Source organism: Balaenoptera physalus (genome assembly GCF_965194825.1).
Source record: "Balaenoptera physalus genome assembly, chromosome: 1".
In the NCBI taxonomy this organism is placed as follows: domain Eukaryota; kingdom Metazoa; phylum Chordata; class Mammalia; order Artiodactyla; family Balaenopteridae; genus Balaenoptera; species Balaenoptera physalus.
This window is the reverse complement of record NC_138882.1, coordinates 114,328,012-114,353,795: the sequence shown is the minus strand read 5'-3', so window position 1 is coordinate 114,353,795 and position 25,784 is coordinate 114,328,012. Positions and strand designations below refer to the sequence as shown.

General features: G+C 34.5%; 1 protein-coding gene and 1 pseudogene across 10 annotated transcripts in view; both read left to right on the top strand.

Annotated features, from left to right (window-relative positions):
* Window positions 1–25,784, top strand: part of CCDC18 (coiled-coil domain containing 18) — a 127,196-nt gene that overhangs the window by 79,612 nt on the left and 21,800 nt on the right. For all 9 annotated transcript variants that reach the window (XM_082476251.1, XM_082476254.1, XM_082476249.1 and 6 more), the window contains 6 exons: window positions 2,632–2,748; window positions 3,973–4,116; window positions 5,719–5,922; window positions 8,481–8,618; window positions 12,376–12,576; window positions 22,101–22,568. In XM_082476251.1, the coding sequence (XP_082332377.1) occupies window positions 2,632–2,748; window positions 3,973–4,116; window positions 5,719–5,922; window positions 8,481–8,618; window positions 12,376–12,576; window positions 22,101–22,568 (1,272 nt within the window). The remainder of the gene's footprint in view (window positions 1–2,631; window positions 2,749–3,972; window positions 4,117–5,718; window positions 5,923–8,480; window positions 8,619–12,375; window positions 12,577–22,100; window positions 22,569–25,784) is intronic.
* Window positions 8,625–12,368, top strand: LOC309668385 (archaemetzincin-2 pseudogene; annotated as a pseudogene). The gene has a single exon. The product of its transcript is annotated as an archaemetzincin-2 pseudogene (transcript).

Below are 25,784 nucleotides of genomic sequence, written 5' to 3'. Positions count from 1 at the left end.
TATTTCTTTTTAGCATGGAATAGTATTCCACTGCCTGGATATATTATGGTTTATTTATCCATTCACCTATTGAAGGACATCTTGTATTGCCTTTGCTCCTTTGTCAAAGATCAGTCGACTATATTTACATGGGTTTGTTTCTGGTCTCTTCTGTTCCATTGATTTATTCACCTATTCTTTCATCAGTACCACACTGTCTTGATTACCGTACCTTTTTAGTAAGTCTTGAAGTTGGGTAAGGTCAGTTTTCCAACTTTGTTCTCTTTCAAAATTGTGTTGGCTCTTCTGGGTTTTTTGCCTCTCCCTATAAACTTTAGAACCAGTTTGTTGATAGCCACAAAATAACTTGCTGGAATTTTGATTGGCATTGCCTTGAATCTATACATCAAGTTGGGAAGAAATGACATCTTGACAGTATTAAGTCTTCCTATCCATGAACATGAACTCTCTCTCCATTTATATAATTCTTTGATTTCTTTCATTGGAGTTTTATAGTTTTCCATATATAGATCTTGAATATGTTTTGTTAGATTTATAATTATTTCATTTTGGAGAATGCTAATATAAATGATAATTTTGTTTTTAACTTCAAATTTCTCTTGTTCATTGCTGGTACATGGGAAAGCAATTGATTTTTGTGTATTAACCTTGTATCCTGCAACCCTGCTATAATCACTTATTAGTTCCAGGAATTTTTTTGTCAAAGCCTTTGGATTTTCTACCTAAATCATCATGTCATCTGCAAACAAAGACAGTTTTATGTCTTCCTTCCCAACCTGTATACCTTTTATTTCCTTTTCTTGTCTTACTGCATTAGCTAGGACATCCTGTACAATGTTGAAAAGAAGTGGTGCGATGGAATATCTTTTCCTTGTATCTGACCTTAATGGGAAAACTTTGAGTTTCTCACTGTTAAGTGTGATGTTAGCTGTTGGTTTTTTTTAGATATTCTTTATCAAGTTGAGGCAGTTACTCTCTATTCCTAGTTTACCAAGAGTTTTTATCATGAATGGATGTTGGATTTTGTCAAATGTTTTTTCTGCATCTATTAACATGATCATGTGATTTTCTTCTTTAGCCTATTGTTGTGATCAGTTACATTAATTAATTTTCAAATGTTGAAAAAGCCTTTCATACCTAGAAAAAAGTCCCGCTTGTTGTGGTGTATAGTTCTTTTTATACATCGTTGGGTATGATTCAATAATATTTTATTGAGAATTTTTACATCTATGTTCATGAAAGGTACTGGTCTGTAGTTTTCTTTCTTTATAATGTCTCTGTCTGGTTTTGGTATCAGGTTAATGCTGGCCTCAGAGAATGAGTTAGTATTTCCTCTGCTTCTATCTACTAAGTGAGAGTGTAGAGAATTAGTATAATTTCTTCCTTAAATGTTTGGTAGAATTCAGCAATGAATCCATCTGAGTCTGGTGCTTTCTGTTTTCGACAGTTATTAATCATTGATTGAATTTCTTTAATAAGTATAGGCTTATTCAGATTGTCTCTTTTTCTTGTGTGAGTTTTGGCAGATTGTGCCTTTCGAGTAACTCGTCTATTTCATCTAGTTTTATTAAATTCATGGGCAGAGAGTTGTTCGTAATATTTCTCTATTATCCTTTTAATGTCCTTGAGATTTGTAGTAATATCTCCTCTTTCATTTCTCGTATTAGCAATTTATATCCTCTCTCTCTTTTTTTTTTTTTTTTTTACGTTAGTCTGGCTGGAGACTTATTTATATTATTGATCTTTTCAAAGAACCAGCTTTTGGCTTTGTTGATTTTCTCTATTGATTTCCCAATTTTAATTTCATTGATTTCTGCTCTAATTTTTATTATTTTTTTCTTCTGCTTAGTTTGGATTTAATTTGCTCTTCCTTTTCTAGTTTCCCAAGGTGGAAGCTTAGATGATTGATTTTAGGCCTTTCTTCTTTTCTAATATATGCATTCAATGCTTTAGATGTTCCTCCAAGCAGTGCTTTTGCTGCATCCCACAATTTTCATGTTGCATTGTTATTTAGCAGCTTTTTTTTTTTTCTTAAATTTTATTGATTTTTTTGGGCTGCATTGGGTCTTTATTGCTGTGCACGGACTTTCTCTAGTTGTGGTGAGCGGGAGCTACTCTTGGTTGCAGTGTGCGGGCTTCTCATTGCGGTTGCTTCTCTTTGTTGTGGAGCACAGGCTCTAGGTGCGCGGGCTTCAGTAGTTGCAGCATGTGGATTTAGTAGTTTTGGCACACGGGCTCTAGAGTGCAGGCTCAGTAGTTGTGGTGCACAGGCTTAGTTGCTCCGCGGCATGTGGGATCTTCCCGGACCAGGGATAGAACCCATGTCCCCTGTATTGGCAGGAGGATTCTTAACCACTGCATCACCAGGGAAGCCCTAGCAGCTTTTATCAAGCATAAAATGAAGTTTGAATAATTTTATTTGTCATTTATGTGAACATAATCATATATCGGGCTCAAGATCCAGTATTATTAAGCAATGATTATTTGTGTCATTCTTTTTAATAATTTATTTGAGTTGCATTTATTCTTTAGTTATACCCACTATAAACAATTCTAAATCACATTCCAAGCACACAGTTTTCCACGTTAGAATAAAATTGAATGACAGCTTAATGTTGCTTTTGTACTTAGGTTACACATTTGGATATGACTATTCGTGAGTACAGGGGAGAAATGGAACAGAAAATAATTAAATTGGAGGGTACTGTGGAGAAATCAGAATTGGAACTTAAAGAAAGCAACAAACAGGTAAATTATTAAAAATTACGTGTCTTAAATTGTTTAAAAAAATAACTCAACTGTAAGCATCTGTTATTCACATAATACAGCTTTTTAATAGAATACAAACAATAAAAATACTGCATTATTTTACTTTATTATTTATTTATTTATTTATTGTTTTTTCACTGTGCTGTGTAGCTTGTGGGATCTTAGTTCCCCAACCAGGGACTGAACCCGGACCCTTGGCAGTGAGAGCACGGAGTCCTAACCACAGGACTGCCAGGGAATTCCCAATACTGCATAATTTTAATTATCTTGTACATCCTACGTTATATTCATTTTCTTCTCAATTTTTTTCCCCAGCTTTATTGAGGTATAATTGACAAAAAATGGCATATATTTAAGATGTACAACATGATGTTTTAATGTACATATACATTATGAAATAATTACAGTAATCAAACTAATTAACATATCTACAACCTCATATAGTTACTTTTTTTTTTATGAGAACACTTATCAAGTATACAACATAGTATTACTAACTAACTACAGTCATTCACTGTGCCATACATTGTGTCTCCAGAATTTATTCATCCTGCCTAACTGAAACGTTGTACCCTTCCACCAACATTTCTTCTTTCCTCTGACTCCCCAGCTTCTGGTGCTTACCCTTTTAATGTTATTTTGAATGTAGTTTTCTTGTATGTCAACGTGTTCACATATTTATTATAATGTATGCATATCTGAATATGTATAAAATATCTCTGGAAGGATTTGCAAGTAATTCTGTTAACTGTGGTTGCCTCTAAGGAAGGAACATAGTAAAGAAGGGGAGTTTGTTTTCACTAATTGTATTTTTTACCTCATGCAGATAATTACCTGTAAAATTATTTTGAAAGCCATGTAATGTGTGTTGTTTTAACGTACCTTTATTTTCCTTTCTTATACAAATGTGATTGAGACTTTCATCTCTTTTAGTATATTTTAGGTATACATATAAGCATCTTATTAGGCACAAGAATTCTGATGCTTATGTCCAAGTTATGGTTGTCTTAAGAAAAACACATTTTTGGCTCTTTGTTCTAATAAACTCACTCTCTTCTAAAATAAAAAAAAAAAGAAAAACATATTTTTAAATTTTTGCTATTTTAGATATACATATTTAAAACCTGACTTACTTGGATTGCAGTTATGACTGAAGAATTATTTTTCTTTAGTTACATTAACATTGCTCTGCTTAAAATTCAGATAGAAGCTTTGAATGAAAAATTGCAAAATGCCAAAGAACAGCTTCGAGAAAAAGAGTTTATAACACTACAAAATGAACAGGAGATAAGTCAACTGAAAAAAGAAACTGAACGAACACAAGAAAAGATGAAAGAAATGGAAAGTGTAAGCAAATTATTTTCCTCCTAAGGAACAAGACTGATATAAATCTTTATGTTTTAAACTGATTGGTTTTAGTATGTGATTGGTATTTAGTATGTACAGAAACTGTGCCATAAGTATTTTTAGGCTAATTATTTGTGCCAGATACCTATTATTTTCCTTATCTTATTAATTACTTTATTCTGATGTTCTAATTATAGGTGAGGTTATCATCCTATTTGTCTTTATATTCCTTATAGGCATTCGCATGATATCTCTCACATAGTAAACCCATGATATATGCTCACTTGGTCAATAAATATATGTTTTAATTGAGAACCTACTATATGATAGTACTGAAGATCAGATATTAATAGGATGCACTCCTTTGTCCTTGAGGGACTCTATCCAGAGAATGAATTAACAGATAGTTGTATTTTATTGAGGCCAAGTACATTGAGTTGCCAGATAAAGTTTGATGACTTCATATCATCAGTTTGCATGTGTGTTGACTACTGAACTCATTCCACCCACTTGCCTTTTTAAAAAGTGAATTTGCTTCTAAGAGCTCTCATGGATGTAACTTTTTTTTGTTTTTAAATACTATACTCAACTTTAAAACTTAATATCAATATATAGCTCTTTATTGTGTTTGATTAATTGATCATCTGTCTCTTCCAGTTGAATATAAACTCCACAAGGGTAGCCACTTTGTCTCCTCTGTTCACTCCTTTATCCTCAACACCTAGAATAGTACATATCACATAGTAAGCATGAATAAATATTTGTTGGATTATATATCAATACATAAATTAAGCAGGGTCTCTGAGACCAAGTTTGGGCCCCAGTGAGAAAAAAAAAAAGGTTACTGGCTCAATCATTTCATGTTCCCTAACAAGGGCTGGCTAAAAATATTTACATGAGATTTATACTGATATACAACACAGTTGGACCTTAGGCCCCCATTCTAGACATTAGGGTCCTAGTGATTTGTACTGGTTTCTTTCCTTCTTATCAGCCCTAAAGTCAAGCGTCATTATCTACCATCTAATCTACCTCACTGAGCCAATTTAGAACTAATTTACTTTTTACTGATTTTTTTTTTCTCTAAGAAATAATACTTTACTAGGGATTCAACTGAGGAATGTAAAAGTTTTTCAGAGGGAGTAGTAGTCCCAATAACAAATTTCCCTTTTGCAGAGAATAAGATCATCCTTAACCAAGCTGTGTGGATTAATGGTAGATTTTGATTATTCACGCCAGTATATTCTCCATATTTGACATGGATAATCAAATATTAACGTCTTTCTTCTCTTTATATTATTATATATTCTGTGATGTTGCATCATAATGTTAAAGGATTATGCAGCTTGCATATTAAAGTCATGTAAAATATACCAGTGAATCCCAGATTTATTACAGTACTTTTGTCATTTTTTTATCATTAAAAAAGAAGAAAACATTTTCTGAATGTCAGTTTCACAGTGGAGGATATTCATTATATGTTAAAATATAGAGAGGTTTAGTTGGGAGGGGGTAAGTCATTTATTAAAAGAGAAATCAGAGTAAGAATAGGTTATCTGTATCATTTTATTTTGAAACCTACAAATATCTTGTGCATTTCAGGTTATGAAAGAGCAGGAACAGTACATTGCAACTCAGTACAAGGAGGCCATAGATTTGGAGCAAGAATTGAGGCTAACTCGGGAGCAGATGCAGAACTCTCATACAGAATTGGTGGAGGCTCGTCGTCAACAAGTCCAAGCACAGAGAGAAGTAGAAAGGCTGTCAAGTGAACTGGAGGAAATAAAGCAACTCTCTAAAGAGAAAGTAATGCCTATTCTAATTTTACCTTACTGAAAATACTAAAATTTTTAACATTTACTTTTTTCGACTATAGAGTATAGTTCTTAGAAAAGTTAATTGTGTTCCACAACAATGTGAATGTATTTAATGCCACCAAATTTTACACTTAAAAATGGTTAAGGTGGTAAATTTTATGTTATGTGTATTTTACCCAAATTAAAAAAAAAACTGTTATATTTAGCACAGCATTGTAGTGTAACTTGGAAGTCTCTCAGAACTGAGTATTAGTCAAACTAATTAGTTTTCAGTAAAATGAGTTATAAAGCACTTTCAGACTTTCAAGTGAATTTGAGCTATCACTCAAACAAAAAAATAAATCTAATAAATCTTTTTTTTAAAGATTTATTTATTATTTATTTATTTAATTTAATTTATTTTTGGCTGCATTGTGTCTTAGTTGCAGCACACGGGATCTTCATTGAGGCATGTGGGATCTTTCATTGCGGCACACAGGCTCTTCGTTGTGGCGCGTGGGCTTCTCTCTAGTTGTGGCGTGCAGGCTCCAGGACGCGTGGGCTCTGTAGTTGTGGCGCGTGGGCTCCAGGGCGCGTGGGTTCTGTAGCTCGCGGCACGCGGGCTCTAGTTGAGGCACGCGAGCTCAGTAATTGTGGCACACTGGCTTAGTTGCCCCGTGGCATGTGGGCTCTTAGTTCCCTGACCAGGAATCGAACCTGTGTCCCCTGCATTGTAAGGCGGATTCTTTACCACTGGACCACCAGGGAAGTCTCTAATAAATCTTTTGAGTAAAAATTTTTACATTTGTAGCCATTCATATATGAAAACTGACTATCTAAATTTATAACTGTTAGAAACCTGCAGTCCAGAACCCTTGGGGAGGAAAAGGGCTTTTAAATAGCAAGAGCACTAATATAGATTGTATTTCCCTAGTATTAGATAGAAAGTTAACAACTTGGCTTAAAAATATTTAGATTGATATATGTGAGTTAATTACTTAGACTTTGAGAAAAACGTATTTATTGGTATTCTAGAAAAGTTCTTGTGATTTTTCTGCTTTCTGTTATGGTTACTAATTCACTATGGGAATTGAGTGAAAGTGTTTTTACATTTAACCTTGGTTAACCTAATGACATTTTTATTCACATTTCTGGGTGGTTAGACTAATAAAAAATATACAGGGAATTTTTACTAGAATGTCGGGCACATGGAAGTCTACTAGGAAAAGGGAGGCCATCTACTTTTATCTCATTTCTGTCCTTATCAATAGTATCTAAATGTAGTATAATTGATTTTATCTGATAAACTAAGCTCAGTTAATCAAATAGGTAAGTGAAAGTGGGGAATTATTAAAAATGACATTTTAGGCCTTCCCTGGTGGCGCAGTGGTTAAGAATCCGCCTGCCAATGCAGGGGACGTGGGTTCGAGCCCTGGTCCTGGAAGATCCGACATGCTGCGGAGCAACTAAGCACGTGCATCACAACTACTGAGCCTGCTCTCTAGAGCCTGCAAGCCACAACTACTGAAGCCCACGCACCTAGAGCCAGTGCTCCGCAACAAGAAAAGCCACCGCAATGAGAAGCACGCGCACCGCAACCAAGAGTAGCCCGCGCTTGACACAGCTAAAGACAGCGCGCGCGCAGCAACAAAGACCCGATGCAGCCGCAACGCAGCCAAAGATAAATAATAAATAAATAAATTTATTATTTTTTTTAAAAAAAATGACACTTTAAGTATTATATTTTAACCCAAAAATCTAAGTTTACATTCATGCGTTAATCTTTTAATGTGGGACCAAATCTTGTTTCTTGGTGTATGGTAGGGTCACTTGATTAAAATTCCACCTAGTCTTTCTTGCATAAACCATACTCATATTCCATCATCTATAGTTTCCAATTTTGGTTTCTTAAAATGGAAAACGAATTAAAAGACATTTGTGAATCAGTCAGAGGATAGCATCTCTTATATTTTTCATGGGATTTCACACAATATTTTACAACTATCCTAACTGCTTCTAATTGGGTAGCAAATGTTTGTGACTCACTCATTGAATTTTCTCAAAGCATATAACTTAGTTTTCATATAAAAACATTCCTTTTGCATGCATATTTCATCAATGTTCATAATGTATGATAAAATTGCATAATTGTAGTCACAAACACAACTAGCATAAATAGGTCTGGATAAATACACAACTGACTGTAGATAAGCAAACAGCACATCTGGTGAGCAAAAATGCATACCCATACCTAAGAGCAGACTATTATCTGCCAAAGTTCAGTGTTCTGTGGTTATTAGTTTATTTTACAAAACGCATTGGTTAGTGAACTTCTATTATATTATGATAACAAACAATATACTGATACTTTTCCATTAGTACTCTCTTAAATATCTAGATTAAAATCTAGATTAATACATTTTTTAAAGTATATATTTAGTATGGTAACTGTGTATGAGTATATAGTATTATAAAAGATTAAGATACTTCTATAAATGTGCTAAGTTGTTTAGCTATAATAACCAAATAAACAAGTAATGTAACCTTTACTTAATATGTCATTTTAAGGAATCTCATGGAAAACATTTAGCTGAAGAATTGGGGGCTTCTCAAGTACGTGAAGCTCAGTTAGAAGCAAGAATGCAAGCAGAAATCAAGAAATTGTCAGCAGAAGTAGAATCTGTCAAAGAAGCTTATCATCTAGAGGTAAATAAAAATTTAATTTGTTCTCTTACCCCCTGCTAAAGTGTGTTGATCTGTCTGAACAAAGTATAAGTCTAGCTCTTAAATGTTCATTATAGAGTAATACATGTGGTCTTCCATTTCTGGTATCCTAAACATATAACTTTCACTTCATATCCAGTGAACTAATATTCTGTGGGGTTAAGAGCTTGAATTCTTTAGCCAGGCATCCTGGTTCTAAATCTCAGTTCATTACTTGACACTTATGTAACCTTGGGCAACTAACTTAACATCTTTAACTACAATGGATATAATAATGCTATCTATTTCATGAAACTGTGTTGAGGATTAAATGAATTAGTGTAGGTAAAGTTCTTACACCAGAGCCTGGCACATCATTATCATTGTATCATTGGTTATAAAATAGTGCTTGCCAAAACTAACTGGAGGTATTTAATAACCAATATAAGCCGTTTCATGCGATGTAGATCTATTAATGTGTTGTAATTTTCAACATTTGCTCTGATAGTAAGTTAGAGAGGTAGTACGATACTTTTTATCTATCCATGTGTCCTGAGCCTTTATAGAAATGGGCAGTGTCACTCATTAGAATAGCATTTCTTGTCTTTTTAAAAACTATATTTGAAGATATCCAGAATTTATGTTTAAGATCTGAATAAATTACTTATGAAGTTCTAATAAAGCATTTTTCTGTATGGCAAATACATTTATATTAAACTCATTTCTAGGGAGTTTGGTAACATCTTTGTGAGGGATAAGTTGGGTTTTTGGTCACCATGTCTTGTTTAAATGCATTTAGAGTCAAATCTCTTTGAAAACATTGTCTGCCAAACAAAACACATTTGCAAGCTGAATCCAGTCCTCAGGCCAAGAGATTACAACCTTTGGTCTTTAGAGACAAATGTGAATGCTGATGAGTTCAGCATAATTATTTGATATTAGCTGGTCAACTTAGTGACCATCAGTAATAATTGGTCCATCTCAAGTATTTGCCAGGAACTACTCAGTATGCTTTTATTACATGGTCTGAATTTCTACTTTTATTTTTAATCATCCAATTTTTTACTTTTAGTTTTATAAGCATCCTGAAATTATTTATAAGCAGATAGTACATAAAATGAGTTGTAAAAATTGGTTCTAGTATTGCTGTTTAATATCTGGTATTAATATTTTATATGCATCATATAAAAACACCTAATATGGACACTCACACAGGGGCTGCAACTGGTGTCTTAGAGGCCTGTCGGGGATGCACGCACCCAGCACAATGCTTTTCCGGTCAGGCCCCAGACATGCTGGTCCTTTTAAGCCTCGTGGTGAAACAGATGTTTAACCCATTCAAACAGAAAAATGAAAGCTCTACATAGGAACACGATGTGAATGGAAGAGACCTTTCATTATGCAAACAGTATGGCACTCTAAACAGACACTAAAAACAGCTCTCATCTTAAAGAACCCAGCACTTGTGTCACAGTAAAAGTTAGATGCTGGTGGAACAGCTTTTGATAAATGAAGCCTTCCAGCCAGATGGTGATACCTTTGGACCCATCTTGCATTCGTGATCAAATTGGATACCTCCCATCCTGAGGCTCCCCAAGACTTTTGAAAAGTTTTTCAGTGATCCTTACAGAAAGACACCCTCTCCAGAGAAATGCAGTATTTATATACAGTGCATTGGATCTCTAGGAAACACCAGAGTTATCAGTGAAGAATATATTAAATGACTCAAGGGCTACTGTGAAGCATTTTTCTGTGGCTTGACAGTAAAGCTCCTAGAACCAGTTCCTGTCTCTGCAAGGTGTTCTTTTAGAGTCAGTGATAACATACAAAACCTACAGATTCATGCAGGGCACACCCTGAAGTTCTAAAAAATTAGAAACCTGAAGATGCCTTCTGTGTTGTGGGAATAACACTGATTGAGCTTTACCCAAGAGATTCCCTGGAATTTTGCCTTTGGACAGGCCTCTTTAACAGATGGTATGGGGATATTCAGCCTTGTCAGGTATGGAGGGTTTTATAGTTTATCTTATGAAGGCAAGGTAAAGAAGCTGCAGAGAACACCTTCAAACGACTATTCAATTTTTGATAACTATTACATTCCTGAAATGACTAGTGTTTTGCCACTTTGATCCTATAAGACTTTAACCCATGAGATTGGACACATATTTGGACTTTAACACTGCCAGTGGCTTGAACATCTAATGCAAAGTTCCAGAGATTTGGAAAAAGCTGCCCAGTGCCCCCTAAACCTTTACCCTATCTGTTTACACAAGTTACTACATGCTGTTGGCTGTAGCACTGTGGAAGGGTACAAAGCTCTGGTGAGATGGATTGAAGATGAATCTGCTGACACACCTCCCTCCAAAACATAGTCATGAGGATAATGTGAATTTGCCAAAACCTGTAGAAGCCTTTAAGGAATGGAAAGAGTGGATAATAAAATGCCTTGCTATTTTCCAAAAATAAGGACCTTCAAATAGGAGTAATTAAAATAAATACTTGCAGGTTAAAAAAATATATATAGGGTTTTTTTTGTTCTTAACAAAGATTTAAGTGTGTATGTTGGTTGAATATAAAAATGAGAGAATATGTCATTAAAGTAATAGGAAAGGGGATCAATAAGTTTTAACTGTAATTTTTAAAATACAGGTTTCAGAGTTGTCAGAAAAGTCACTTAATTGCAAAACTCCTGATTTTTTTTCAATGAGAATGAGATTTTTTTAAACTTTATTATGGAAAATTTTAAACATATTCAAAAGTAGAATGATATAAATCTTCCTATATATTGTTCAACTTCAGTAATTATCAACTCATGGCCAATTTGATTTAATCTATAAGTATGTCAACCATCTCTTTTATCTAAAAGGAAATAGTTTTGAGAATGAAAAAGCGTGCTATTAGTAACTACACCAGGATACCAGGCATAATAAAACCTAGACAGCTGTAGGCAGACTGGGAAGTGTGGTCACCATATCTTTAACCTCACTCACTTCCCTTTCTTCCCTCCCCCACATTCCCCCGCATATCACATATTGTTTTGAAGCAAATCCCAAACATGATTGTTTCATCAGTAAACATTTCTAAAAGATAAGGGCTATTTTAATAAATTTATTTATTTATTCTTATTTTTGGCTGCGTTGGGTCTTCGTTGCAGTGTGCAGGCTTCTCATTGCCGTGGCTTCTCTTGTTGCAGAGCACAGGCTCTAGGCACGCGGGCTTCAGTAGTTGTGGCTCGCGGGCTCTAGAGTGCAGGCTCAGTAGTTGTGGCTCACGGACTTAGTTGCTCCGAGGCATATGGGATCTTCCCGGACCAGGGCTCGAACCCGTGTCCCTGCATTGGCAGGTGGATTCTTAACCACTGCGCCATGAGGGAAGTCCGATGAGGGCTATTTTTAAAAAACATAACCACAATGCTATTATCACACCTAAAAATTGACTGTAATTCCTTAATATCATCAAACATCCAATCATTGTTCAGATTTCCTCAGTTATCACAAAAATGTCTTCATAGCTGATTTGTTCAAATCAGGATCCAAAAGAAGTCCATGGTATTTAGTTAACTGTTCTTAAGTAAATTTAAAACTATGGGTTCCTTCTCCCCTTTTTCCCTCTAGTATGTTATTTGTTGAGAAATCATGTTTGTAACTACAAACAGAATTTACTTTCATTTAAGTAGAAATGGAAAGTATTAGAATGTTGTTGAAACCAACTTCACCCTGTTTTCTTTCTTCCTTTCCTTTTCAATTTTGGGGCTATGTAGATGATTTCACATCAGGAGAAGCATGCAAAGTGGAAGATTACTGCTGATTCTCAAAAGACTTCTGTTCAGCAACTAAATGAACAGTTAGAGAAAGCAAAACTAGAATTAGAAGAAGCTCAGGACACTGTAAGCAATTTGCATCAGCAAGTCAAAGACAGGAATGAAGTAATTGAAGCTACAAATGAAGCATTACTTATTAAAGTAAGTAAATATATAAAAGTACATAAAGCAAAACTATAATGAAGTAAATTTATGACTTATTTTCCCATCCTTGTAGTTTGTAGAGGACTAAATAACCAAAAATTGACCTTTTTGAATAAAATGCACTTGATTTAGAAGACACTGAATTTGGACCTTATTAATTTGATATGTATCATATTACCACAGGAGAAATAATTTACGTTCAACCATGAACTTTTTTTAAATTTTTTTTTTTGTGTGTGTGAGAACATTCAAGTTCTACTCTTTCAGCAAATTTCAATTATACAACTAGTGTTACCAGCTATAGTCATCATGTTATACATTAGATCTCTCAGACTTTAGTCATCTTATACCTGAAAGGTTGTACCCTTTTAGCAACCTCTCCTATTTCCCCCACCACCCAGCCTCTGGCAACCACTTTCCTGCTCACTGTTTCTATGACTTTGACTTTTTTTTTTTCTTTTAAGATTCCACACATAAGTGATATCATGCAGTATTTGTCTTTCTCTGTTTTATTTCACTTAGCATAATGCCCTCAAAGTCCATTCATGCTGTTCCAAAGGGCACATTGTATATTCCATTGTATGTATATTTACCACATCTTTTTTTTTTTAACATCTTTATTAGAGTATAATTGCTTTACAATGGTGTGTTAGTTTCTGCTTTATATAACAAAGTGAATCAGTTATACATATGTCCCCATATCTCTTTCCTCTTGCGTCTGCCTCCCTCCCACCCTCCCTATCCCACCCCTCTAGGTGGTCACAAATCACCGAGCTGATCTCCCTGTGCTATGCGGCTGCTTCCCACTAGCTAGCTATTTTACGATTGGTAGTACCACATCTTCTTTATCCATTCATCCGTTGATGGGCACTTAGGTTTTTTCCGTATCTGAGCTATTGTGAATAATGCTGCAATGAACATAGGAGTACAGATATCTCTGATAACCTGTTTTCATTCCCTTTGAATATATACCCAGAAGTGGTATTGCTGGATCAAATGATAGTTCTATTTTTAATTTTTGGGGGAACCTCCTTGCTGTTTTCCTTAATGGCTGTACCAGTTTACATGCCCACCAACAGTGCACAAGGGCTCCCTTTTTCCCACACCCTTACCAACACTCCTCTCTTGTCTTTTTGATGATAGCCATTCTAACAGTATAAGGTGATATCTCATTTGATTTTGATTTGCATTTCCCAGATAATTAGTGATATTGAGTACCTTTTCATGTACCTATTGGCTCTTTGTATATCTTCTTTGAAAAAAATGTATATTCAGTTCCTCTGCCCATTTTTTAATTAGATTGTTTCTTTGCTTTTGAGTTGTATGAGTTCTTTATGTATTTTGGATATTAACTCCTTATCAGTAAATGATTTGCAAATATTTTTTCCCATTCTGTAGGTTGCCTTTTCATTTTATTGGTTTCCATTACTGTGCAGAAGCTTTTTAGTTTATATAGTCCCTCTTTTTTATTTTTGCTTTTGTTGCCTTTGCTTTTAGTGTCAAATCCAAAAAATCATCACCACGCCTGATATCAAGGTGCTTACCTCGTGTTTTTTCTTCTAAGAGTTTTATGGTTTCAGGTCATAAATTTAAGTTTTTAATCCAGTTTGAGTTGATTTTTGTGTATAGTGTAGGATCAGGGTCCAGTTTCATTCTTTTGCATCTGGCTCTCCAGTTTTGCCAGCACCATTCATTGAAGATACTATTCTTTCCATTGTATTGTGTATTCTTAGCTCCTTCGTCATAAATTAATTGGCTATACATGCATGGGTTTATTTCTGGGCCATCTATTCTGTTCCATTGATCTATGTGTCCATTTCTATGCTAATATGTACTATACTATAGCTTTGTAACTTGGTTTGAAATCAGGAAGTGTGATGCTTCCAGCTTTGTTCTTCTTCAAGATTGCTTTGGCTATTTGGGGTCTTTTGTGGTTCCATACAAATTTTAGGATACCTTGTTCTATTTCTGTGAAAAATGCCATTGGAATTTTGATGGGGGTTGAATTGAATCTGTAGATCACTTAGGATAGTAAGGACATTTTCACAATATTAATTATTCCAGTTCATGAGCACAGAATATCTTTCCATTTATTTGTATCTTCTTCAGTTTCTTTCATCAGTGTCTTACAGTTTTCAGTGTACAGGTTTTTCACCTCCTTGGATAAATGTATTTCTAGGCATTTTATCCTTTTTGATGAAATTATAAATGGGATTATTTTACTAATTTCTCTTATAATTCATTATTAATATATAGAAGTACCACAGATTTTTATATACTGATTTTGTATCCTGCTGTTTACTGAATTCATTTACTAGTTCTAACAGTTTTTTGATGGCATCTTTAGGGCTTTCTATATATAATATCATGTCATTTACAAACAGTTACAGTTTTACTTCTTCCTTTCCAATTTGGATTCCTTTTATTCCTTTTTTTTCCCCCCTAATTTCTCTGGCTAGGACTCCCAATTCTGTATTGAATAGAAGTGGTGAGAGTGGGCATCCTTGTCTTGTTCCTGATCTTAAAGGAAATGCTTTCAGTTTTTCACTGTTGAGTAATATGTTAACTGTTGGTTTGTCATATATGACCTTTATTATGTTGGGGTACATTCCCCCTATAACCACGTGTTGTGCATTTTCATCATGAATGGATATTGAACTTTGTCAGGTGCTTTTTCTGCATCTTTTGAGATGATCATATGACTTTTATCCTTCATTTTGTTAATGTGGTATCTCATTGATTTGCAGATGTTGAACCATCCTTATGTCCCTGGACCTAATCCCACTTGATCATGGTATATGATTCTTTTAATGTATTGTTGAATTCAGTTTGCTAATATTTTTTTAAAATATTTATTTATTTTAAAATACTTTTTTTCTTTTTTTTATTAAGTGATATTGGAGTATAGTTGCTTTACAATGTTGTGTTAGTTTCTGCTGTACAGCAAAGTGAATCAGTTATACATATACATACATACACTCTTTTTTAGATTCCCTTCCCATCTAGGTCACCACAGAGCACTGAGTAGAGCTCCCTGTGGTAGACGGTAGATTCTCATTTGTTATCTGTTTTATTTATAGTAGTGTATATATGTCAATCCCAATCTTCCAATTCATCCCATCTGCCTACCTTCCCCCCTTGGTAACCATAAGTTTGTTTTCTATATCTGCGACTCTATTTCTGCTTTGCAAATAAGTTCATCTGTACCATTTTTCTAGATTCCACATATAAGTGATATTATACGATATTTGTCTTTCTCTTTCTGACTTACTTCACTCCGTATGACAGTCTCTAGGTCCATCCATGTCGCTGCAAATGGCATTATTTCGTTCCTTTTTGTGGCTGAGTAATATTCCATTGTATATATGTACAACATCTTCTTTATGCATTCCTCTGTTGTTGGACATTTAGGTTGCTTCCATGTCCTGGCTGATGTAAATAGTGCTGCAATGAATATCAGGGTGAATGCATCCTTTCAAATTATGGTTTCCTCCAGATATATGCCCAGGAGTGGGATTGCTGGATCGTATGGTAGCTCTATTTTTAGTTTTTTAAGGAACCTCCATCGTGGCTGTACCAATTTATATTCCCACCAGCAGTGTAGGAGGGTTCCCTTTTCTCCACACCATCTCCAGCATTTATTGTTTGTAGATTTTTGATGATGGCCATTCAGTTTGCTAATATTTTTTGAAGATTTTTGTGTCTATGTTCATCAGTGATATTGGCCTGTAATTTTCTTTTCTTGTGGCATCCTTGTCTGGTTTTGGTATCAGGGTAATGCTGGCCTGGTAAAATGAGTTTGGAAATGTTCCCTCCTCTTTTTTTTAGACTAGTTTGAGGAGGATTGGTATTAATTCTTAAATGTTTGTTAGAATTCACCAATAAAGCCATTTGGTTCTGGACTTCTGTTGTTGGGAGATTTTTTTTTTATTATTATTATTACTGATTCAATCTCCTTACTAGTAATTGGTCTATTGAGATCTCATTTTATATTTTCTTCATGATTCAGTCTTGAGTTGTATGTTTCTAGGATTTTACCTATTTTTTTCTTTGCTGACCAATTTGTTAGTGTATAATTGTTCATAGTAGTCCCTTTTGTTCCTTAGTATTTCTTTGGTGTCAAGTTGTAACATTTCCTCTTTCATTTCTGATTTTATTTATTTAAGTTCTCTCTCTTTTTTTCTTAAGCCTTGCTAAAGGTTTGTCTATTGTGTTTATCTTTTTAAAAATTCAGCTCTTAGTTTCGTTGATATTTTCTATGTCTTTTTAGTCTCTGTTTAATTTATCTCCACTCTGATATTTATTTCCTTCCTTCTACTAACTTTGGGCTTAGTTTGTTCTTCCTTTTTTATTTTCTAAGGTAGAAATTTAGGTTGTTTTATTTGGTATCTTTCTTGTTTCTTAATGTAGGCGTTTATTGCTGTAAACTTCCCTCTTATATCTGCTTTTGCTGCATCCCATAAGTTTTGGTGTATTATATTTCCATTTTAATTTGTCTTAAGATAATTTTTGATTTCTCTGTTGGTTTATTCTTTGACACATTGGTTGTTATGTATCATGTTGTTTAATCTCCAAGTAATTGTGAATTTTCCAATTTTCTCCTTATAATCGATTTCTAGTTTTATACCATTGTAGTTGGAAGATGCTTGATATGATTTTAATCTTCTTAAATGTATTAAGACTTGTTTTGTGACCTAACATATGATCTGTCCTGGAGAATGTTCCATATGCATTTGAGAAGAATATGTATACTCCTGTCATGTGTTGGATGGAATGTTCTGTAAATGTTAAGTCCATTTGGTCTAACTTGTAGTTCAGGTCCAATGTTTTCTTACTGATTTTCTGTCTAGATGATCTATCCATTGATGAAACTGGGATATTGAAGTTCCCTACATTAATATGTTGTTGTCTGTTAATACTTGCTTTATATATTTAGGTGCTCCTGTGTTTTTTAGGTGCAAAATATTTACAAATGTTATATTCTTTTGTTGGATTGACCCGACCGCTTTATCATTATATAATGACCCTCTTTGTCTCTTGTTACACTTTTGGCCTAAAGTCTGTTTTTTTAAAAAATAAGTGTAGTTATTTCAGCTTTCTTTTGGTTTCCATTTACATGGAATATATTTTTACATCCCTTCACTTTCAGCCTATGTGTGTCCTTAAAACTGAAGTGAGTCTTTCTAGGCAGTATACAGTTAGGTCTTATTTTTTTATTAAACCACTCTGTCATTTGATTAGAGAATCTAGTCCATCTATATTTAATTATTGATAGGTATGGACCTATTCTTGCCATTTTGTTCATTGTTCTCTGGCTGTTTTTAATTCCTTCATTCCTTTCTTCTTCTGTTGCTCTCTGTGTTTATAACTTGATGATTTTCTGTAGTGGAATGTTTAGTTTCCTTTATCTTTTGTGTATCTATGATAAGTTTTGCTTTGTAGTTTTCTTGAGGCTTACATAAAACATCTTATATGTATAACAGTCTATTTTAAGTTGATAAGAACTTAACTTTGAATGTATACTAAAGCTTTACATTTTTACTCTGTCCCCCCTTTATTTTGTTTTTGATGTCAAAATTTACTTCTTTTTATCATTGTACCCATTAACAAATCATTGTAGTTATAGTTACTTTTAATACTTTTGTCTTTTAACTTTCATACTATAGTTATAAGTAATTTACTTATCACCATTACAACATTAGAGCATTATGAATTTAACTATATATTTACCTTTATCAATGCGATTTAAATTTTCATGTTTTTCTGTTAATAATTAGTGTCCTTTTATTTCAGCTTGAAGAAGTCCCTGTAACATTTCTTGTAAGGTTAGTCTAGTGGAGATGAACTCTTTCAGCTTTTGCTTGTCTGGAAAATGCTTTATCTCTCTTTCAATTCTGAAGGACAACTGCCAGGAAGAGTATTCTTTTTTTTTTAACTCAAAGAGTATTTTATTTTATTTTATTTTATTTATTTATTTTGGCTGTGTTGGGCCTTTGTTGCTGCACGTGGGCTTTCTCTAGTTGCAGCGAGCAGGGGCTTCTCATTGCGGTGGCTTCTTTTGTTGCAGATGGGCTCTAGGTACGCGGACTTCAGTAGTTGCAGCACACAGGCTCAGTAGTTGCGGCACGTGGGCTCTAGAGTGCTGGCTCGGTGGTTGTGGTGCACAGGCTTAGTTGCTCCATGACATGTGAGATCTTCCCGGACCAGGGATCGAACCCATGTCCCCTGCATTGACAGGCGGATTCTTAACCACTGCACCACCAGAGAAGTCCCAGGAAGAGTGTTCTTGGTTGGCAGTTTTTTTCTTTCAGCACTTTGAATATATCATGCCACTACCTTCTGGCCTGCAGTTTCTGCTGATAGTCTTACAGGGTTCCCTCGTACTGCTCCTTCTGTACTGAGTTGTAAGGGGATAGCCATGGTACATCCTTGGAAGCCTGTTAAGAACTGCTTCTTTGTTTGCTGTAATCTTGTGTGTCGGACTCAAGCCCTGTTGGCTTTCACAGCTAAGTGTTTTGAGGGCCCATCACTCAGGTGGAAGTCTTAAAAGTTGGAGCACTAGATGTGGGATCCAAGCCCTTTGCTCTTAAGGAAGAAATTGGAAGTCAGGTGTTCCCTCCCATTGTATGGCCCTGCGCTTGACATGGGGTTTATGGCAAAAGTGAGTCTCAGCTTTCCTACTAGTTTTGGTGTGGGCAATTTCTTATCCACCCAATGTGTAAATGTTTCTCAGCTTGTTTCTTTTGAAGGGAATTGTTCCTTATGTAGCTGTAGATTTGGTGTTTTGTGTGTGGGAGGAGATATGAGAGGAGCCTGTATCACCATCTTGGCCTGGAACTTGTGCAAATACCAACTTAATCATAATGTTTACTTTAGAGGGTTTTATACTTGATGTACTTTAGAAGGAGGAGCATTAGTGGGAAGCTGCTGCATAGCACAGGGAGATCAGCTCGATGCTTTGTGACGACCTAGAGGGGTGGGATAGAGAGGGTGGGAGGGAGGTTCAAGAAGGAGGGGATATATGTATGCATATAGCTGATTCACTTTGTTGTACAGCAGAAACTAACACAACATTGTAAAGCAATTATACTCCAATAAAGATATATATAAAAAAGAAAAAGTAGGAGCATTTTTCGAAATCAGGCAAGTTCCTCTAAAAATCATAAAGTAGAAAGTGCAAGATTATGTTAACAATTTTTTTTTACTGGTTTTTGAGTACATATGTCATTTTTCAAATAGCCTCTTGCTACTTATTCACCCCTATTGATCTTGACAGTTTACTTTGGAATTTGAATTAATCTCAGTATTGATGCATAGAGATAAAAAATTTAATATTAGTTCAAACTGCCAATAAGTATGATTAACACTGTCAGCTAAGACCTTAAAAAAAGACCAACCTCACTGATAGTTTTGAAGCAATAAATGATTTTATAGCAAAATGGAAGTTATTGAAAACCAAAAAAACTCAGTCAGTTAATACCTTAGAAATATTTGTAATTATTAACCCGAGCACTTAAATTCCTCTTATAAAATACTTTATATTCACAGTACTAGAGGAAAGCTGAATAGACAGAATCTAAAATTATGTTTCAGTTGAACACTCTATGCTTTTACTGAAATATTAATATAGTTAGTGTTCTGGGGATTTACAACATTTATACAAAATTATAAAACTTCATTGCAAAAAATTGACTCTAAAAATTTTGAAGATTCTGCATTGTATATCCCTTGTCACAGTAATTATGTCTGCTCACTTGTTAGATATTACCAATGAGATAAATACAGTTGTATTGCAATCATCAATTATTCAGAAGTTTTTAAGTTCAAATACTTAGGAAGTTGTGAAAATATTGTCAAAGTAGCAGCAATTCTTAAATGAACCATACATACAGAGATCTTAGAACATGAACTATGATTAGCCAGTATACCAGACAGAGGTAGAATTTCTTTGTTTTCTGACAGTAGAAGGTAAGTCAACCACAGCTGGCTCCAAAGTCTAGATTGGAGAGAAGTTAAGGAGGATAAGAGAGAAAGAAAGAAGAAAAGCTAATAGAAGAGCAGAAGCTGGCATAAATGTAACAATTAGAAGTAACTATAAATAATAGAAAGCAATTCATTGAGAGCAGCAGTAAATGACAGAGGACAGAAACAGAAGTGAGGGAGAAGAGAAGAACACTGTTTGAGGCAACAGATCTTTTCAGTTCACTTCTTTTAGTACCCTAACAAGTACCCTTGTATTTGAGGAAGTAAGAGCAAAGCTAAGTCCATTTTCTGAAAGCCCTGAAGACATCACTGTATTATTGCATACTACAATAATGATCACAACAGTGAACTTCTCTGAGTCTTAAGAAAAAGTTGAATTATGTTTAATATATTCAGTATACTACGTTTCTTTGTAAAAGTGAGGTGTTGAACTGTAAGTTAAATGGAATCCTGCTTATCTGAGACACCACATTTCTCAGTTTGGCTAGATAACACGCAAAAGTTAAAAAAAAGCTTAAACTGCACATGACCTTATATGTGTCAACTTTATAATTACTTCATTAATTATGATTATAAAAATGTGAATACAAGACTTACTAAAAAAAAAATTGGCACTTCTGCCACTTATAAATCAAGTTTATCTAGATTAAAGTACTGTAAAGACATCAAAGGACTGAAAAATGCATGTTAAACTTTCATTTTGCAATGCACACTGTGGTTATGACAGTTTTATTTATAAGCACAGTATTTTTAGAAAGAATAGAAACTATCAGTTTAAAAGTGACTGGTTTAGAAATATGCATCTTATGGATACCTGTAAGAAAAGGAGAATGTATTTGAACAGGAAACTACTACATATGTTTAACTTTTGAAATTAAAGTGTCTTCCCTTTTTTTTTTTTTTGGCTTTATCGCTTTTCAGTGTATGCAGTCTTATTCTTAGGATCCCAAAGTTGGGTCAGAGGACCCAAATGAAGGACATGGAAAAACAGAAATGAAAAGTTTATTTAATAAGGATTAATTTATTAAATATTACTAATCATTTAAAGGTTTTTCTTTGAAAAATTTCTAGTAAAGGTTTCTTGTGATGATGACATATAAAGCAGAGTCGCTAATAGACATTTATTTCCTATTAGAAAAATCTGCAGGGCATTGTTTTTTGTATGTATGTATGTTAGATTAACAAATGATTGTATACCTTTTTATACTTTTGCAGAAAATTTTTTAGATGTAAGATTTCAGTCTTGAATAGAAATTTATATTGTCATCAATACTAAGAAAGAAAAAGTTCTTTAAGGAAAATGTAATTTTCAATGGAATTCCTTAGTATAGTTTAAACATATTTCTAGTGAATATAGATAATTGTCCCAAAATGAAGGGTTTTAACAGAGCTTGGAAAACTCAAGAGTTGTTATAAAAAGAATTTCTGTACTAGGATGAAGTTTAACTTAGATGACTTCTAAGAGTCTGATTTTCTAAGTAATTCATTCATTTAAGAAATATGTAATCAGCACCTACTATGTACCAATTTTTCTACAGGAATCAGAATTAACCAGATTGCAAGCCAAAATTTCTGGACATGAAAGGGCAGAAGACATCAAGTTTCTACCAGCCCCGTTTACATCTCCAGTAGAAATTGCGCCTGATATTCAAGATTCAAAATTTGCTAAGCATTCTCACACAGCTTTCTTCAAGTGTAGAAAACTACGTCGCTCTATTAGTGCCAGTGACCTTAGTTTCAGAACTCGTAGTGATGAAGATCTTTCTGAAGAATTACTCCAGGACTTAAAAAAAATGCAATTGGAACAACCTTCAACATTAGAAGAAAGCCAGAAGGATCTGACTTATACCCAGTCAGACTCATTTAAACCTCTCCCATATGACCTAGAAGATGATAGTTCTGAGAATAATGACTTCAGTACTCTTAGTGGAATGCTAAGATATATAAACAAAGAAGTGAGACTATTAAAAAACTCTTCTATGCAAACAGGTGCTGGTTCAACTCAGGTATGTATTTTATACATTAGAAGTTATAATAATTTGTCTCCAATTAGTATCATTTTATTTTCTGTAGGAAAGAAACCCATACGTTTAAATGAAGCACTCATGCCATTAGGTGATGTACACAAATATTGAAAGTATGAAAAACTTCATTGTGAGTTTAGAATGCTTTTACCCCAGATAAGTAGAGTTGAAAATTTAGCTTTGAAAACTAACTTTTGTTAAAATAGCCTATATATTTGATTAAATATAATCTCTATATTTGACTGAAGACAATTCTACCTCATATTGGGAAAGTATTTTGAACTCCAGAGTTTTTTGGAGTTCCGAAATTAGTTGTGTTCCTAGACTTCCTGGAAACCATTCTAGTAAAGATTATTAAGGTAGCCTTTGTTTTGGTCATAGATTTCCATAGTGGCTCAGAATATCTCATTCACATGATTTTTCTGCTTCCATTATTCCTGAGCATATCATACTGAAGAGGCAACTTTGTCCCTGCTACACATACCTTACAGACACTCGACATTGTTTATAAGCAGTTAATCTATAGTTTGCACAGAGAAATAAAGAATCTCTTCCAGGTAATTTCAGCTTTTTTCAAATGCCCATTTGTCTCATTTCAAACATATCAAAATATGTTTGGTGGCCTAAAAAGTTTAAAAAGTGTTTTTAGAATGGATCCAAGACAAAGACTGTTGGAGCTTCTGTTCATTTCTCCACATCCTTCCTTACATTAAAAAGAGCTTAATTTGGGGAGTTCCCTGGTAGCCTAGTGGCTTTCACTGCCATGGCCCAGGTTCAGTCCCTGGTTGGGGAACTGAGATTACGCAAGTCACGTGGCGCAGCCAAAAAAAAAGAAAAAGCTTAATTTATTATTTATAAGCAGAAGACTAGAAATATAGTGGTATTGGTAAAAACAAAATTTACACATTATGAAATTTCAAGTGTATAGCAAACAAGTAAGATGGTAAAATAAACAAGGCAAACTTCTGTGAAGCCTGATAAAATTAGTTTTCATCTAGCCTTTAAAACTACAGTTGTGTTTACTGTATATCATTTATTTAGCCATTTAATTCAGTTAGGATTTATTGAGCATCTACTATATACCAGGCACTGGGATTATAGAAATAAACAAAACAAAAATGATCAAGACCCTGTCCAAACAGAGCTTACATTTTAGTGGGGAAATCATCAATAAACAAGTAAATAAACATATACTCTAATGCCAGGTGGAAATAAGTGTCATGAAGAAAAGCTGGTAAGAGGATATGATGTGACTCAGGTATACTGTTTTAGATCTGGTGATCAGGGAAGGTCTCATGAGAAGATGACGTTTGATCAGAGTCCTATAGGAAGTAAGGAATTAAACTACCTCAGTATCTGAAGGAAGAGCACTGGAGGAACGGGAACAGGTGCTAACGTCCTGAGGTGGTAGCATGCCTGGTGTGTTCAAAAAACTGCTAGGAGGTGTATGGATGATTTGGTGTAAATAAGAGGGAGGAAATGAGATAAGAGATAATGCCAAGAGTAGGGTAATGGAGGTGGGGGTGCCATAGTGATCTTGTAGCTCCTTTTGAAGTGTGATGGGAAGACATTGGAGGATTATGCTTAAGAAAGTGACATGATCTGATTGGTGTTTTTAAAGGATCACTCTGATTGCTTTATGAAGAATGGATGATAAAGGGACAAGAACAGAGACCATACAGGAGGCTACTTGTAAAAATCCAGGCAGGATATGATTTTGGATAGGCAGGAGGATAGATGTGAAGGTGTTAAGAATGGTTCAATTTCTGGATATATTTTGAAGGTAGAGCCAACAGTGTTTGATATAGGTTTTGAGTGACATAGAAGTCATGAAAGACTCCAAAGAGTTTAGCCAGAGCAACTGAGCATTTACTGAGATGAGGAATACTAGGAAATGAGCAGATTTGGAGGCATGGAGAGAATCAAGGGTTTGATTTTAGATATAATAAATTTGAGAGTTCCATTAGATGTCCAGGTGAAGATGACAAATTGTTGCGTTTATGAGACAAATTATAAATTTGGATATCATCAGCATATAGATGGTAGTTATAGCCATAATGATGGATTAAATCAAGGAAATTAGTGGAGGTTAAAAAAAAAAAAGTCCAAAAACTAAGCCTAATTTAGTAAGGCTAAATTACTTTTAGCATGTGAGTATTGATAATTTAAATTAAAGCTAACTGAGAAGTAAACAGTGAGATAGGAGAAAAATAGGAGAGTATAATAATATTCCATAAGCCAAGTAAAAATGTGCTTCAAGGAGGGTGAGATCAACTGTGTCAAATGTTGCTAAATAAAGTGAGGATTGATAATTGATATCATATTTGGTAATGTGGAAGCTCTTAATGACATTTTTAAGAATGGCTTCAGAGTAATAGTGAGGATAAAAGCCTGATTAGAGTGGAATCAGCAAAGAATGGGAGGAGAAGAAATGGAAACACCAAGAATAAACAACTCTTGATATACAGTAGAGCAGAGAAATGAGGGGAATGTGATATCAAGGGAGAGTTTTTTATTTTGTTTTTTAGGATAAGAGATAAAACAGCATTTTGTATGTTGGTAGGAATGATCCAGTAGACAAGGAAACTGATAATGCAAGACAGAGTGGAAGGAGTAAAATCCTTAAGGTAGGCTGAAGGAGACAGGATCCAGAAGAGAAGTAGAATTGGCCTTGAATAAAAGAAGGGGCAGTTTATCCACTGTACTGGGAAGGAAGGCAGAATATAAGGGTACAGAAATACATGGAGTGGAAGAAACACATGGTGGGAGGGAAGGAATTCCATTATTAATTGCCTTTGTTTTCTTAGTGAATTAAGAAGCAGGGTTATCAGCTAAGGCAGGGTAAGGTATTAGAGGTTTAAGAAGAGGGGAGGTATATGAAACAGTTATCTTGTAGAGTGGGAAAATATAAATGAACTAGGGAGGTCTAGTAAGATTGCCAAGGAGATAGTTTTGTTGTGTAGAACTGCCATGCAAACCAAAAGACATCTGGTGTCTTTTGTCCCTGTCTATTCTGTGCCAGCAACAGGATGTTCCTTTTTCCCCATCATAGTGACAACCAACAAGTACTCTTGCAGATTTCCAGAATGTTCCCTAGGGGAGGGTACTGCTCCCTTTAAGAACCTCTGCTATATTCCAATGGCCCTTACAGTCATGGATATACAAGAGTCTTATTTTTGGTAAAATAGAATTTATATA